Genomic DNA, 14,492 nt, shown 5'->3' with positions numbered 1-14,492 from the left:
TGTGTGTATGTGGCTAACGTGTGAAATGCATGTTTATTGTAAATTACCCCCTTCAAATGGGGCCGTGGCCTCTTCTTGAATAAATCATCGTTATCTCTCTTTTTCTCTCTCCCTCCCTCGGTGTATGTGCCTCTCTTTGTGTTTATGTCAATATCTCTACTCTTTATATCTATCAATATGAATCTCTGTCTGTCTGTCTGTCTGTCCGTCTCTCTCTCTCTCTCTCTATATATATATATATATAGAGAGAGAGAGAGAGAGAGAGAGAGGGGGGGGCTGGGGTATATATATATATATATATATATATATATATATTCATCGGAGATATATATCTATATTTTTTCCCCAGCTGTTAAATCTTCCCCATCGGCTTTCACATCGTCGGCGCGCAAACCGCAGAAGTGGCCAGAAGGGTGTTGCACTTCAGCAAACGAGGTCACTGACGACACACTCGAGACAGTAAAATATGATAAGAACATCTCCATTTTGGAAAAGAGATGAATGATGTGCAGTGGTGAAGAACGTCATGGACAGCATGAACACAAGTGAAGAAACGTCATGCAACTTTACAACTCCTGCCGGTTTTCAATCTGTTAAACATAATTATGATGGATTTGAGGGAAGCAGATTCATTCTCTCTCTCCCTCTCTCTCTGTGTTTGCCCTCCATGTGTGTGTTGTGTGTGTGGGGGGGGGGGGGGGGGGGGGTATGTATTAGTGTGTATGAGAGAGAGGGGGTGAGGGGTTGGGGGGAGAGAGAGAGAGAGAGAGAGAGAGAGAGAGAGAGAGCAGGTATTCAATCAGAGAAGAGGGGGAGAGAGAGCAGGTATACGATCTATTTATGTAGACTATGCATGGCGTGGGTGCGTAAGCGTCTATCTAAACGAATGTAGTGTGTGTGTGTGTGTGTGTGCGCGCGCGCGCCTCAGTCTCTCATGTTGTTGTCGCTGTTGTTGTTGTTTTTTTTTTGTTTGTTTTTTTCTTAGGGTTTTACAAGCACTCCATGAATACTCCATTATCATCAGTACAATCTGAAAGGAGATCGGGACAGGGAAACAAAAACAAACAACTAGAAAAAGGGTGAGGGGGGTGGGGGGGGGGGAGGGGGGTAGGAGCGGGGAATTTATCAACTCGAACAAAGCTCAAATAAAGGAAAGGGACTGGGGGTGCTGAGAACTGGGCGGAGGGAGGGGTGGGACAGTCTAAAAGGAGGGGGGGGGGGAGGAGGGAAGATGTCGAAAGATAGGCAGAGACAAACAAACGTTCTCATACATCAACAACCTGTTTTGAGCTGTTGAAATCACGGTGATGGTGAATAAACACCGATCTGGTTGTGACCAGCGCGCAGCTTTGCGAAGGTCAGGCGTCCGCTCCAGTTGATGTGGTGTTGCAATATGGATCAGTCTGGCATCTACTACTTTTTTAACAGCCGATGCATGTGGAACAGTCCGCACGATATGACACATTGAAACTAAAACTGTCTGCCCTACGCCAACTGTTATTTCTCTCTTTCTCGTGTTTATTTTTATTCTCTTTTTTTTTCTTTTTCTTTTTTTAATACTTTATTATAGCAAATTGTTTAATCGTTTATTATTGCTTCTTGTGCCTTTTCTCGTATTGTCTTTAATTATGACTGGACTGTGCGGAGAGAACTTTCTTTTCTTTTTTCTTTCTAGACTCAAGACCTGTGTTGTACAAGTAGGCTTCAGAATTCTCTGTTCCACATGTGCAAAAGTAAACTGCAAATAAAGTAAAGCAGAGTTGGTTAACGTCTATGTGGGTATAATTACACGCATTGTATATATGCACATTGCACATTGGAAAAAAATCGGTACTTTTAATGGGCTACTTTCAACCTACTTTTAAAGTTGAACTTAATAAAAGTTCGCTTTAACGCTGCTTCGACACACTTCTGTTGGTGTACATGTCAGTATATTTCAAGGAATGATTGCTCCATTTTGCGTCATTTGGATTTTGTAAGTTGTATTCATTGACACAAAAGCTTTCCAACGAGATGCTACAAGAGCATGCTGTGCTAAACAGTGTAAACGTGAATTCAGATGACGTCATAAAATCAGGATAAATGACGCTGCGATGTTTTGCTCGTTCTACTTTTTGGAAATGTTAAAGGTAGACCACTTTCTTTCTCAACCTACTTAAAATAATCATTACTGCAATCAGTTCCTTTCCTCGGTTTGTGCAACAAAAGCAGAACAAGGTACGTTTGATTCATGATGATTTTTATCAAAGTGTCTATTACGAATATTACTTATTTATTAGTTGTAGTTGTTGTTTTTTTTATGTTATCAGCAGTGTGAGACTGACCAGATTTCACTGATTCATTTCTTCGCCAGTGCTGAATTATGCCACTCTTACTGTGGATATTTCGCAGCTGCTTTCTGTGTTGTAGCCCTGGCAGTTTTGGAAAACAGTACACGAAATGACGCATCGCTGTAGTCCTGTCATGAACAGCAACATTAGCATCCCAATGACTCTCCGATAAATTACCGGATATCTGATAAGAGATCTAATTGCGGTAGAGTAATTATGAATCCGGGTCAAGATTATATTTGTCTAACTGATATTCTATAGCCAGATCAACTGGGTCACGAAATATCCTGGTCCAGTCGGTTTAATTAATGTTTCCATTTATATAGCGATGAATAACTGAAACAAAGTATTGACATATTTTATACCGTGTGTCCCCGACTCTTCGGCCGCCATCTCACCAGCATGTCAGTGTCTTTGTGGCTTGTTCAACAATTTTTGGCTTATTTTATTTTATTATCATCTCATTTATATTTTTATTCATTGATTTATTCATTCATCTGTCTATTCATTTTGGGGAACGGATTGTGGATTCAGACACTTTCCATCCAAAACGGCCGCAAATCAGTCGGCATTTCAAATATTCGTATTGTCTGTCGGTCCTGAACTATATCAGATAATTAACTTTGTCATTTATCCGAATATGAATGTTTGATCTAGTGATTATTATTCTAAACTTCGTGTTTATTTAGCTGTCTGTTGCTGTTTATTTTTGTTTGTTTTTGCCGGTTTTTGTCATTTTTATCATCATTTCAGTATGATTCACAGTGAGTCAACGTAGAATTTAGTGAATCACACTGTACGGGTGTCAAAATTACAGCAGGAATTAACGATGCGTTGATTCATATACCTTTAGCAATTTTTTTAGACTGCCACATCTTAGGAAGAGAGACACAGAGAGAGAGAGAGAGAGAGAGAGAGGAGCAAAAATATTTCGGATAATAATTTGGACAGAATGAAGTGATTCATATAGCTCTCGGAAGCTCTTGACATTTAAATCGTTTACCTTAGAATATTAATGCAGTTATTTTGATAAATGCAGAGAAACATTTGTGCGCGCAAGTGCGCACAGACAGCCGGTAGAAAGTGTTTCCATGGAAACAAGGTATTAGCACAAAAATGCATAAATAGCGTAACATGCAAGGTGATGCTTATGAGGTCATACTTTTATTCACCAGAAAAGGTCGGCATCACACACACACACACACACACACACATGTATGTATGTATATATATATTACACACACACACACACACACACACACACATATGTATGTGTATATATTACACACACACACACACACATATGTTTATATATGTGTGTGTGTATATATATATATATATATATATATATATATATATATATATATAAGGAGGATGGGGGTGAGAGAGGAGGGGAGAAGGAGAAGGAGAAAGACAACAACAGCAATAACAATACGAACATACAATCTCTCTCTCTCTCTCTCTCTCTCTCTCTCTCTCTCTCTCAGTAATACTCACCATGAGCAAAAAGAAGTGAGATTATTTGCAGCCACATCTTTCGGAACGACGGGGAAAACGGAGGCAATGAAAATAAAGTCGCAAAGTTTTCAAAGTTCTAAATAGATCGCAGGCAATCCCACTTGTCAGTCGGCGAAGCGCTGCTGCACAGCCAGGGACTGACACACACGCACACACTGTCGCCTGATCCGCAAGTCGTCTGCTTTAAACACGGTACTGTCAGGATGTGACGTAACCGTGTTGGTGAGCTCCCCTTTCTCCCTTTCCTGGCGATGATGATGGTGCCGATGGAGATGATGAACCTGAAACAAAAATCAATAGATTAGTTAGTCGACTCCAAGACTTTATCAGCGACAATTTGTAAATTAACGGCGGAGTAACTGAAGAGGATCTTCTCACTGATATCAATTTGTTAGCAAAGAGCCGACTCGATAATTTATTTCAGCTGATCTGACTCTGGGGGATTGTTTTCTCGATACTTCGAAATGAGATTTGAAGATGTCGTTATCATCAACAAAATATTTAGTGGCACAGAAAGGTATAGTGTCAGCGCGCACGTACTGCTGTGTGTGGGTGGGTGGAGCCAGGATGGGCGTGGGCGTGCACGGCGTGTGTGTCAACTGAGTTGAATGAAGAGCAAATGAAGAAGAAGAGAAAGAAGAAAGCAAATACTTATGAGCTCAAGGTGTGCTAGCGACTATTGCTCTCTGGACATGATCATTGTCAACAAGGACACAAATCCAGGCATGCTGACACTGCAAACAATAGAGTTTGTGTTGTCGATCACTGTTTTCACCAGTCATGTACGTTACAGTTGATTTCGGTTATGTATAAGAGCCAGAAAACACTATTTAGTATGGAAACATTGTATGGCACAAACAGGATTGTTATGAAATGAAGTAAACATCAAATGCCACCAAGATTACTGTGTCTGATCTACCATATCATGAGAAACAAAGACCTACAACAAGATAAAAACACATAAAGACATAAAGTCAGGATGAATCACATTCAGCTTTCTTTTCTTTTCTTTAAGATGCTTTCCTCTGGTCATCGGTACAGAAGTTTAAGAATTAAAAAAAAAAAAAATCGTATCGCCAAGACATTTTTTTTCCGAAAAGCATCAAATGCCTCGTTTCCAAAACCAACATAAAATGAATAAGACAGAATTGTACAACCAGAGACCATTTCCCCATACTCATATACAATGTGTAGAGTGCGTTCAAGACAGCATGCGCGTTGATACCCTGTGTGTGTGTATGTGAGCGCATTCGCGTGCACCAATACGTAATCGTATTATGTCGAACTAAATTCCTGAAATACTTGTATTTGTATATAATGTACAATTAATGTTTGTACTTTTTATTTACTGTCCCCCAAACTACTCCTTGTGACCCTGGTACACTTTGTAATAACCCACACTCTGTTCTATTCTATTCTGGAAGGTCAAGAATGGTTAAGATGCTCAGCTGCCGATACAGAGAGTCAGCAAGGGTGTGGGTTCGAATCCCGCTCTCGCCCTTTCTCCCAAGTTTGACTGGAAAATCAAACTGAGCGTCTAATCTTCCGGATGAGACGATAAATCGAGGTCCCGTGTGCAGCACGCACTTGGCGCACTGCAAAAGAACCCATGGCAACCAAAGTGTTGTCCTCTAGCAAAACTATATAAAAAGAAATCCACTCTGACAGGTACATAGAAATAAAAGCATGCACTCAAGGCATGACAAGCACGTTGGATTATGCTGCTGTAGGGCATCTGCTAGGCAGATGTGGGGTAGCGTATATGGCTTTGTTCGAACGCAGTGACGTCTCCCTGAGAAACCGAAACTGAAAATCTATGCGTGATTTTGTCCAGTTTATTATTATTATTATTATTTATTTTTATTTACTTTTTATTTTTTTTATTTTTTTTATTTTTAGGAAATGAGGGTTTTTCCCCCCTTAAATCCCCGCAGTGATATTATTCATTAACGACTATTGCATTTGTTTTTTATTGTTTTGCTTTGCCATTTTTTGTTGTTGTTTGTTTGGTTGGTTGGTTGGTTTGGAGGGGCGGGAGGGGACTGGGGGGTGGTGGGGCTGGGGGGAGGGGGGTTGGTCCACTTTTGATCTTAATTCACTTTTATTCGCGCTTGAAGTGTCTGCTTTTTCCGGCCTTGCAAACAAAGCAACCCATTGCCCAGCGCAGGCAAACACACCGCACAATCGGTTTTTTGTTGTTTTTTTGTGTTGCTGTTCCTTAACCAATGAAACATATGAGCCTATTGACGAATTAGGAGTATCCCTTTTTTCAATCGTGGCTGAAATGACGTGTTTTTGTATGTTTCAAACAACGTAGCAAGTGAATACCTGTTGAATTGTTGAAAGCAAGTTTGTTTGCAATGGTAAAACACGCTAAAAAAATATTCTGTTTTAAAACAAATTCGTAGAAATGTCCGTCCCTTTTTCTTCGTACCGTTCCACTTTTCCGTTCAGACTTTTCCCCCCCGCAAAAGCACTTTAACCATAACATTCAACCATTACAACCCCCCTCCCAACAGACACACAGAGCTTTTTTCCGCCGTGAGAATGGTTGAAAGATTAATGACTTTTTCACCTGCCGTTCTACCTAACGGTCAATGTGTTCACAAAGTGAGGAGGAAGAATGGTCTCACCAGAAAATAAAACACTTTACAACTTCTTAAGTACCCATGACACCGGCGATGTAAAGTATCTCGTTGACCACACAAGCGCATTTATGACAGTACGTACGTCCGTAAGCCCACCCGTTATACCCAGGTGAAAAGCGCAGTAAAACATTTCAGCTGAACATGAACATTGAGAAAAAAAAACAAAAAAACAAACAAACAAGAGAGGCAAGGCCTTCAAGACTCACTTGTGATACACTTAAAAAAAATCCAAACTTTTTATGTATTGAGTATAATTTCAAAAAGATCAGTTTAAAGCAAATTAAGTCCCCTACCATTAATTACAGAGTAATTTCCCTTTTTTACTATCTGCACCAAAACGCTTGCAAAATAAATAACATTTCCATGCTTAGCAAAAGAAGTTCCTGTTTGAACAAAAAATGATAATAATGACTGCCCTTGTTGTTGGGTCAGAATATCAGATCAAAGTGCCAAGTTTAGAGAATACAAAAAATATAAATATAACAGTAAATGCAGTTTGCATATACTTAGGCTTCATTTTTTTAATTTTTTTGTGCCCATCCCAGAAGCGCAATATTGTTTTAAACAAGATGACTGGAAAGAACTGAATTTTTCCTATTTTTATGCCTAATTTGGTGTCAACTGACAAAGTATTTGCAGAGAAAATGTCAATGTTAAAGCTGAGTTTACCACAGACATACAGACACAGACACAGACACACACAGACAACCGAACACCGGGTTAAAACATTGTTTACACAAGTGAGTCAAAAACTCGACGCAGGCATCGTTTGGCTGAAGGTAATAAATCTTTTCCTGTGCCAAGGCCATATCACCTCACAGTTCCTCTTTACTTGTCGAGCAACGTTCCAGTAGACCCACAAGTCAAGGGACCATGCATTGGTCGCTGGTGGCATGTTATGTGTGCTGCATATTTATCGTGTTGTTGGAGTTTAACGACGTATTGGCGTCTACACCCTCAAGGCCAAGGATATGTTTATAACCTTGGTCCAGACTTATATACGGTGTACTCGACCCTTCGACCCCTTTCACACAGACGCTGACGCGTTTTCGTTGTTGCAAAACGTTCACCCGTTGCTCTTGAACTGGTACATACACCTCAAACTGTTTCTGTTAGGATCACCCCGTCACTTTGTACGGAACAAGTCGAAATGAAGTCACAGCTTGTAGACGAAACGTTGTCGGAAAAATGGAGCATTCTTGCTGGTGAACGCGGTTCTGTACCTTCCTCACGCTTCGAAATCAGCAATGTTTGCATTTTAAAACTCATCGTTGAACGAATCGGCATTTTCTTTCAATGTTAAAACTACCTGTAAGTTGAACTGCATCTTGACGACAATGAACAGCTCACTGTACGTAAAACTCACTGTCGAAAGAATGAGCAATGTGTTATTTTCAAACAATGAAGAAAATCAGTAATGTCTGCATTTTTAAAACTCGTGTTGTATGTACATGTTATGATAACCAGAACACTGGCACAATCGAAATGAAAACAATGTAAGGGGATAAGTGATAAATGAAGAGCAAAACGGCAGGAACTAATAAGTTTTGAGCAGATAACATTCGCGTGCACATCCATTTTTCCGAAATATTTGCATTTAATATTTCAAAACTTGTCGACAAACTGTCAGTGTATATCTTACTTTCTACACAACTTGTGTTTACCGTGCCAAATGTAACACAATCACTGCGGGGAGGGGGTGGGGGGAATAAAATAAAATAAGCTATTAACATTGAGTAAATGAATTCAAACACACACACACACACACACACACACACACACACACACACACACAGCACATCAACACGCATGCTTTCTTGAACGTACACCACACACCACACATTGCAAGCTCATGCTGATCTCTTGTAAGCTTTCTGGCTGTGATTCTCTCTCTCTCTTATGTTGGTTCAAAAGCCAAGGCATTGACTGCTTTTGGGAAGCTTCTAAATGGCGAAATGATCAATTTTTGTTCTACAATTTCGTACAACCAGAAAGAAGCATCTAAAGAAAATGTAAATGCTGGATTGATTGATCCTGACGGACTGACTGCCTTTTTGTGTAGCGGCTAGTTGAAGGCGTTTCAAGTGTTTCTTCCAGAGATAAATATGCATGTGTGTGTCATGCTGTACACTATGTCCGCCAGAGTCGGCTAACTCATGTGACAACTATTTGCTTTCGACCTCGGAACGTCCTATACCATTAGCTTTCTTCGGGAGGAGAAAACAGAGAGAGAGAGAGAGAGAGAGAGAAGGGAAGGAAGAAGATGGCAAAACATTAAAGTTTACAACTTCATTACAGATTTCACAACTGGAGACTCCTTTGTGCGAGAGAAGAAACACGAAAGTGATTTTTTCACGCGTGCTTTGTTTATTCTGAAGCTGGTTCTCCTTTCTCTTTGGCGCGCAAAGTTTATAGTTAATACACTATGACAACCTGCTTTTTCACTGCAACACTGACACACATTTCACGTCACACACACACACACACACACACACTTAGTTTTTGGGTGTTTTTTTTTTCAAATTTCTTTATAGTCGATTAAACAACAACATCACAGCACTGCGCAGGTAACGAAATCCACCTACCTATCTAAACATAGCCAGTCGTTCAGTTGTGTTGTGCTCCCTGACCCCAGGTTGTGACGCTCTCTCTTCCCCTGGCAGGTAAAAATCTGTGACTGTCACTTCCGACCCTACGTCTTGCCTTATGTTGTCTTTTTTTCCCCCCTTCCGTTGTTCTTCCGTTGACACATGAGTGCGCGAGTGAGACTGCTATGAAGGCCCGTCGACTGGGCGCCGCGGGCAAGTTTCTGTTTCAGTCACATGAGATGTGGTGTGTGTGTGTGTGTGTGAGTGCGTGTGTACGCGCGTGCGTAATTTGTTTGCTGTGTGGTGGACTGCGTGCGAGCGTGTGTGGTGGGACTGGCTGACTGACAAAGCTTGCATGAGCTCCGCAGGCCGTTCTTTGTCGATCTGCCGGCCAGTTGTTATTCAGTTACAAAGGGTCTAACGTCGACACCCACCTGGGGTGATAGGGACGACACACGGGGATAACCATCCCAGAAAACTGGGGGTGGGGTCGGGGTGGGTGGAATCATATCTGACACTACACTGCCACTGGAATGACAACACGCTAAAGTTGGCAAAAGTTTCATGTTTGATGTCTGTGATTCGAACCAAAGACTCCAATATCATCAATACAATTGCCTGTGCTCGAACTGACATTTTGACCGCGTACTCGGCGCTCAAACAACTGAGCCACTGAGGTAGCCAAACGGCTATCAAACAACTGAGCCACTGAGATAGCCAAACCCACAACCCCCTCTCTCTCTCTCTCTCCGTGTCACATCCAGCGTTAAGTTTGCTTATCGTTAAGAAACTCCACAGTAGATTCCATATTCTTAAGCAAACTTGACACTGCAAAGATTGCCTCAGGCAACACTGCCCAGGTAAAAACGGGCACGGCTAGCCGAATACGAATAGCAAAGTCGTCAATGCGTAGGTTCTTTTTCCATTTTTCTGTTTTTATATTATTTTTTTCTCCACAACATTACCTCGTATCAACTGAAACGTCCCGTACATGTCGCTTGATTACATTCTCTTCTTACTAAAAGATTGTTAGTTTAAACTGGATTTTATTTGACAGTGTCAAAATATGAATTATGCAATGAAGAAGATGGGGCAACAAAGAAATCTTACTGTCCAAATGTATGTCTATGTTTCATTCAGCTTTCTGAATATTCTCTTTCTTTCTTTCTGCGTTGGCCGGAATCTGCATATTGATTCCGAGGCTCACTCGTATCTACGATAGCGATTTTACGTGTATGACCCGTTTTACCCACTTCGTAGGTAGCCATACTCCGTTTTCTGGAGTGGTGTATGTTGGGTATATTCGGTGTTTCCATAACCCATCGAACAATGACGTGGATTTCGGGATATTTGCCGTGTGTAAACTCCTGTATGTGTACACGTAACAAGGGTATGAAGACAAAATTAGGTCGGCGCACAATCATGCTGACCTGGAAGATCGGAAGAATCTGCACACCTAACCCAGCAGGTGCCGATACCAGAACCGAACCCAGGAATTTCAGGTTGCGCTTGTCATTATGAGAGAGATAAAGGGTTTGAGTGTGGGTGAGGGTAGAAGAGCACGCACGCACGCACATACACACACACACACACACACACACACACACACACACACAGAGGATGGGGGATGGCGACTTTATCGAAGAACGCGCATGCGAGGGTTTGTGTTAAGTAGGCAAACATACAGACATATATTGTCAGATAACTTTTTTAAGTCGCAGAAAACATGAAACACACACACACACACACACACACACACACACACACACACACACACACACACACACACACACACACACACAGAGAGAGACCAGCCGTCGTGGCGAAGTGATTAGTGTCGCGGACTGACGACTGGAAGAACGCCTGTTCGAACAACATCAGAGGTGGGGAGTTATTGGTTTGTGGCCGCTCTTTCCCACAGTTTGCTATGGACTAAAATGGGAATTCGGTTTCGGTTCGGTTACTCAAGGAGGCGTCACAGCGTTCCGACGAATCCATACACGCTACACCACATCTGCTAAGCAGTTGCCTGACCAGCAGCGTAACCCAACGCACATAGTCAAGTCTTGAGAAAGAAAAGGATACATAAATAAATAGATAAGTCATCAAATCAATGAATGAATAAACTGGAATGAAGACTGGGCCTATACGGATGTGTCTTTGGGAGTATTGCTTAACTTTCTAACATTTCAGGTGTCTGTATCTCTCAGGCCTGGTTCACACCGCGATTTTGTTATGAAAGAAGCGTAGCGTACAACCTTGTCACGTAGTCCCAAGACCAACTGGACCAAAACGGTGTCGGTATCGTTATCATCATCATACATCATCAGCTCACGAGAGACAACCATTATTCATCATCAATAATGCGGGGGAAATGTCCCAGATTCGGTAGCCTTTCATGCCCTCCTCTCATGGTGACCCCAGTTTCGATTTCCACTCCACATCCATGCTTGTGGTGAGTTCTTGTCAAAGCCTTCGGTGTCGGCACGTTTGAGGGAGCCGTGGAGGTGGTCCCCACTCTCGGGGAGATGTTCCCTAAGTCTGGTTCCGTGCCTTATTAATGATTATTGTCATCAGTAAGGAGCTTAGTAAGTGATGTCCTGCGCCTGCTTAATCAGAGCACACACCAGTAAACACCAATGATATGACTCAGCGGCAGTTCAGGGTCGCCTCTGGTGTGTGGCCTCCTGGCGACCTAACATCGGGCGCTCCTTGTAAACTGCCGGCTCTGGAACTGCGGCAGACGAAACTAGTGTGGTTGTGTATGGGAGACTCGGGATGAGCTACAAACGGAAATATAGTTGAGGTCAGTACATTGTGACCGCAACTAAAGATCTTGACAAAACAGGCACTATACAGCCAAACCATACAGACTGACTTGAAGGAAACGTACAGTTCCGTAATACAGTCTTTGATGCAGGTACGACATACTGACTTAAATGAAATATACGATCATAGCAGCATCGTGCCCAAGTACACATGATAATTTGCCACTGCGCACCGATTTGCCTCATTGAAGAAGGGGGGGGGGGGTATGTCTATGAGAGAGAGAGAAAGAGAGAGCATGCGTGCGTGTCAGAGTATACTCTGTGTGTGTGCGTGTGTGTGTGCCAGTGAGGTGCTCTGGGAGATTCCACTGGTAAATCTCAGAGCTCATACAAAGCATGTGAAAGTTGCAATTCAAGTGGCAGATATATTTTAGGCTTACACGCTAAGTACATTCAAATGAAACGAATGATTATTGGCTTTCACGCTAATTACATAACCCACCCTAGTTTCTTCGTGTGTGTGTGTGTGTGTGTGTGTGTTTTCTCTCTCTCTTTTTTTCTTTTTTTTTCCAAACAAATTGATGGTTGTTCGGATGATTATAGTTGTCTACAACCGTAGCATGACCCTGGTGTATAGACGTAGTATCAAGAAAGAAGGCATGAGCCAAGGACCAATGTTAAAAAGACATAACAAGCCAACTCACTCCCGGTGAGCAGCAAAGTGCCCGCAATTTGGATTTGTGTGTTTTGGTAGGTGCATGCACCCGTTGGTTCTCTCTCTCTCTCTCTCTTTCTCTCTCTTCATAATTACTGCCTGGAGTGCTACGTTCACAAGATAATACTCATCTTCGCTGCACTTTGAGCGCGCACGAGTGGGACATAGGACAGGCTGAAACAAAACCGAAACAAAATGTACCTACCTTGAGTGCATTAGTGTACGTTTTTGGTTTGGGATTGTGTGTGCCTCCGTGCTTGGTGTGTGCGCGTGCGCACGTCCATGCGTGTGTGCGGGCGAGCCGTGTGTGTGTGTGTGAATGCATTTTAAGCCTGCTTGCTACGTGCGTGCCTCTGTTTTTGGTGTATGCATGTGCGCACATCCACGCGTGAGATCGAGCGTGTGTGTCTGTGTGTGTGCTTGCTTGCTTGTAAATGATGAAAAGTAAATATGAGGATTCGGGTGTAGGCCTACGTGCAAAGTAACATGTCCAAGTACTCTTATGTCCCAGTGTCCATTATGAAAGTGTCAAAATAGGCCAGCGATAGACACTGGAAAGACCCTACCGGGGTCCTTGGACACTAGACGAACGGAACGCGTTGTCACCCGATGCATTGTTGGGAATGATCTCCGTGTGAATGATTTCCACCTTGCCGTGGTAAGGGGTAATGGAGGGCTTGTGAGCCTCAGGGACCCCTAGACCCCTATGCCGTCGGGAACTTATGCTCCTGATGGGGCCACCCAAGCCGGACAGGCCTAAGGGTGTAGAGGAAGGACAAAGCGCGATCCATTAGTCCTCCAGATTGGGCGTTGGGCGCAGGGCTAATAACCCGGTCCCGTAAAAAGGACAACAAAAAAAAATAATAATAATAAAAATAAAAGAGAAATTTTCTTACGGAAACAGCAACAGAAGAAACCAACAAACACAATACCATCTCATCAACCACTATTCGCTCAGTGCAATCAAGAGGTCATGGAGACAGCCCAAACAGACCTTTACTGGACATCAGAAGGAAGACGTGACAGAGAAAGGGCAAAGACCACTTGGCGCAGAACAGTTGAGACACCTGAGGTACCATTCAGATACTGGCCCAAAATCGACAAGATTGGCGGTTCTTCGTTCCTGCCGTACATATATTTATTTATGTGTACCCCCCCTCTCTCTCTCTCTCTGTATATATATATATATATATATATATATATATATATATATATATATATACATACATATATTTATTTATGTGTATATATATGTTTGTGTGGATGGGTGGGTGTAATGGGTCTTTAATTATAGTAATAATGATGCTAACAATGACAGGAAAATACGACATCCCCATTACAAAATGTTATTTCCGTGACGTGGATTACAGGATGTTTGGCATGGCGTATCGAAACTTATATATGTGTGTGCACACAAAGAGGATTAGGGTACTGGCAGGTCTTCACCCCTGGGCCTCATAATGTTGATCTGCAGATCGAAAAATAATCTAATCTTATCTCCATACTCAATCGCAAGAGGGATTCGAACCCAGGATCCGCAGATAACAAGTCTGACACTCTACCCACTCAGTTATCTTCAGCGTCATGAGCTTGTATCAAAGTCTTCTGTGTCGGTAGATTCAGATAGGGCTGCCTTTGGAGGGACATATATTTTCACCGGGCGAATTAGTCGCCGTTAAATTAATAATGTGCACTGAGAGTCGGCACATATTGTCGCCGGCGACAACATTATTACGCTGGGTGGTAAGACAAAACAGGCACGGCGACAGATGAAAATGACCAGGTCCCGAGACGCATGCACGTCCGGCCCCAACCGGTTTGTGACGTCCTTGCTTTCCATTCCGGTTAGCGCCTGTGGGTGCACGCTTTCCGTCTCACTGCCCAACATTTGATATTGCAGATTTGTTATCGTGCTATCCTCTCTT

At 42.4% G+C, this 14,492-nt stretch overlaps 1 protein-coding gene across 3 annotated transcripts in view; it reads right to left on the bottom strand.

The window, feature by feature from the left end:
• LOC143301399 (uncharacterized) overlaps positions 1–14,492 on the bottom strand; it is a 62,126-nt gene that overhangs the window by 40,033 nt on the left and 7,601 nt on the right. For 2 of the 3 annotated variants that reach the window (XM_076615670.1, XM_076615660.1), the window contains exon 2: positions 3,828–4,129. In XM_076615670.1, the coding sequence (XP_076471785.1) occupies positions 3,828–3,864 (37 nt within the window). In that variant the 5' untranslated portion in view covers positions 3,865–4,129. Of the gene's footprint in view, positions 1–3,827; positions 4,130–9,081; positions 9,330–14,492 lie in introns of those variants that run through there. The other variant, XM_076615651.1, reaches the window with a different exon arrangement.

Source organism: Babylonia areolata, chromosome 2 (assembly GCF_041734735.1).
Source record: "Babylonia areolata isolate BAREFJ2019XMU chromosome 2, ASM4173473v1, whole genome shotgun sequence".
Taxonomy (NCBI): Eukaryota; Metazoa; Mollusca; class Gastropoda; order Neogastropoda; family Buccinidae; genus Babylonia; species Babylonia areolata.
Note: the sequence above shows the minus strand (reverse complement) of the source record. Positions and strands in the feature narration are given on the sequence as shown.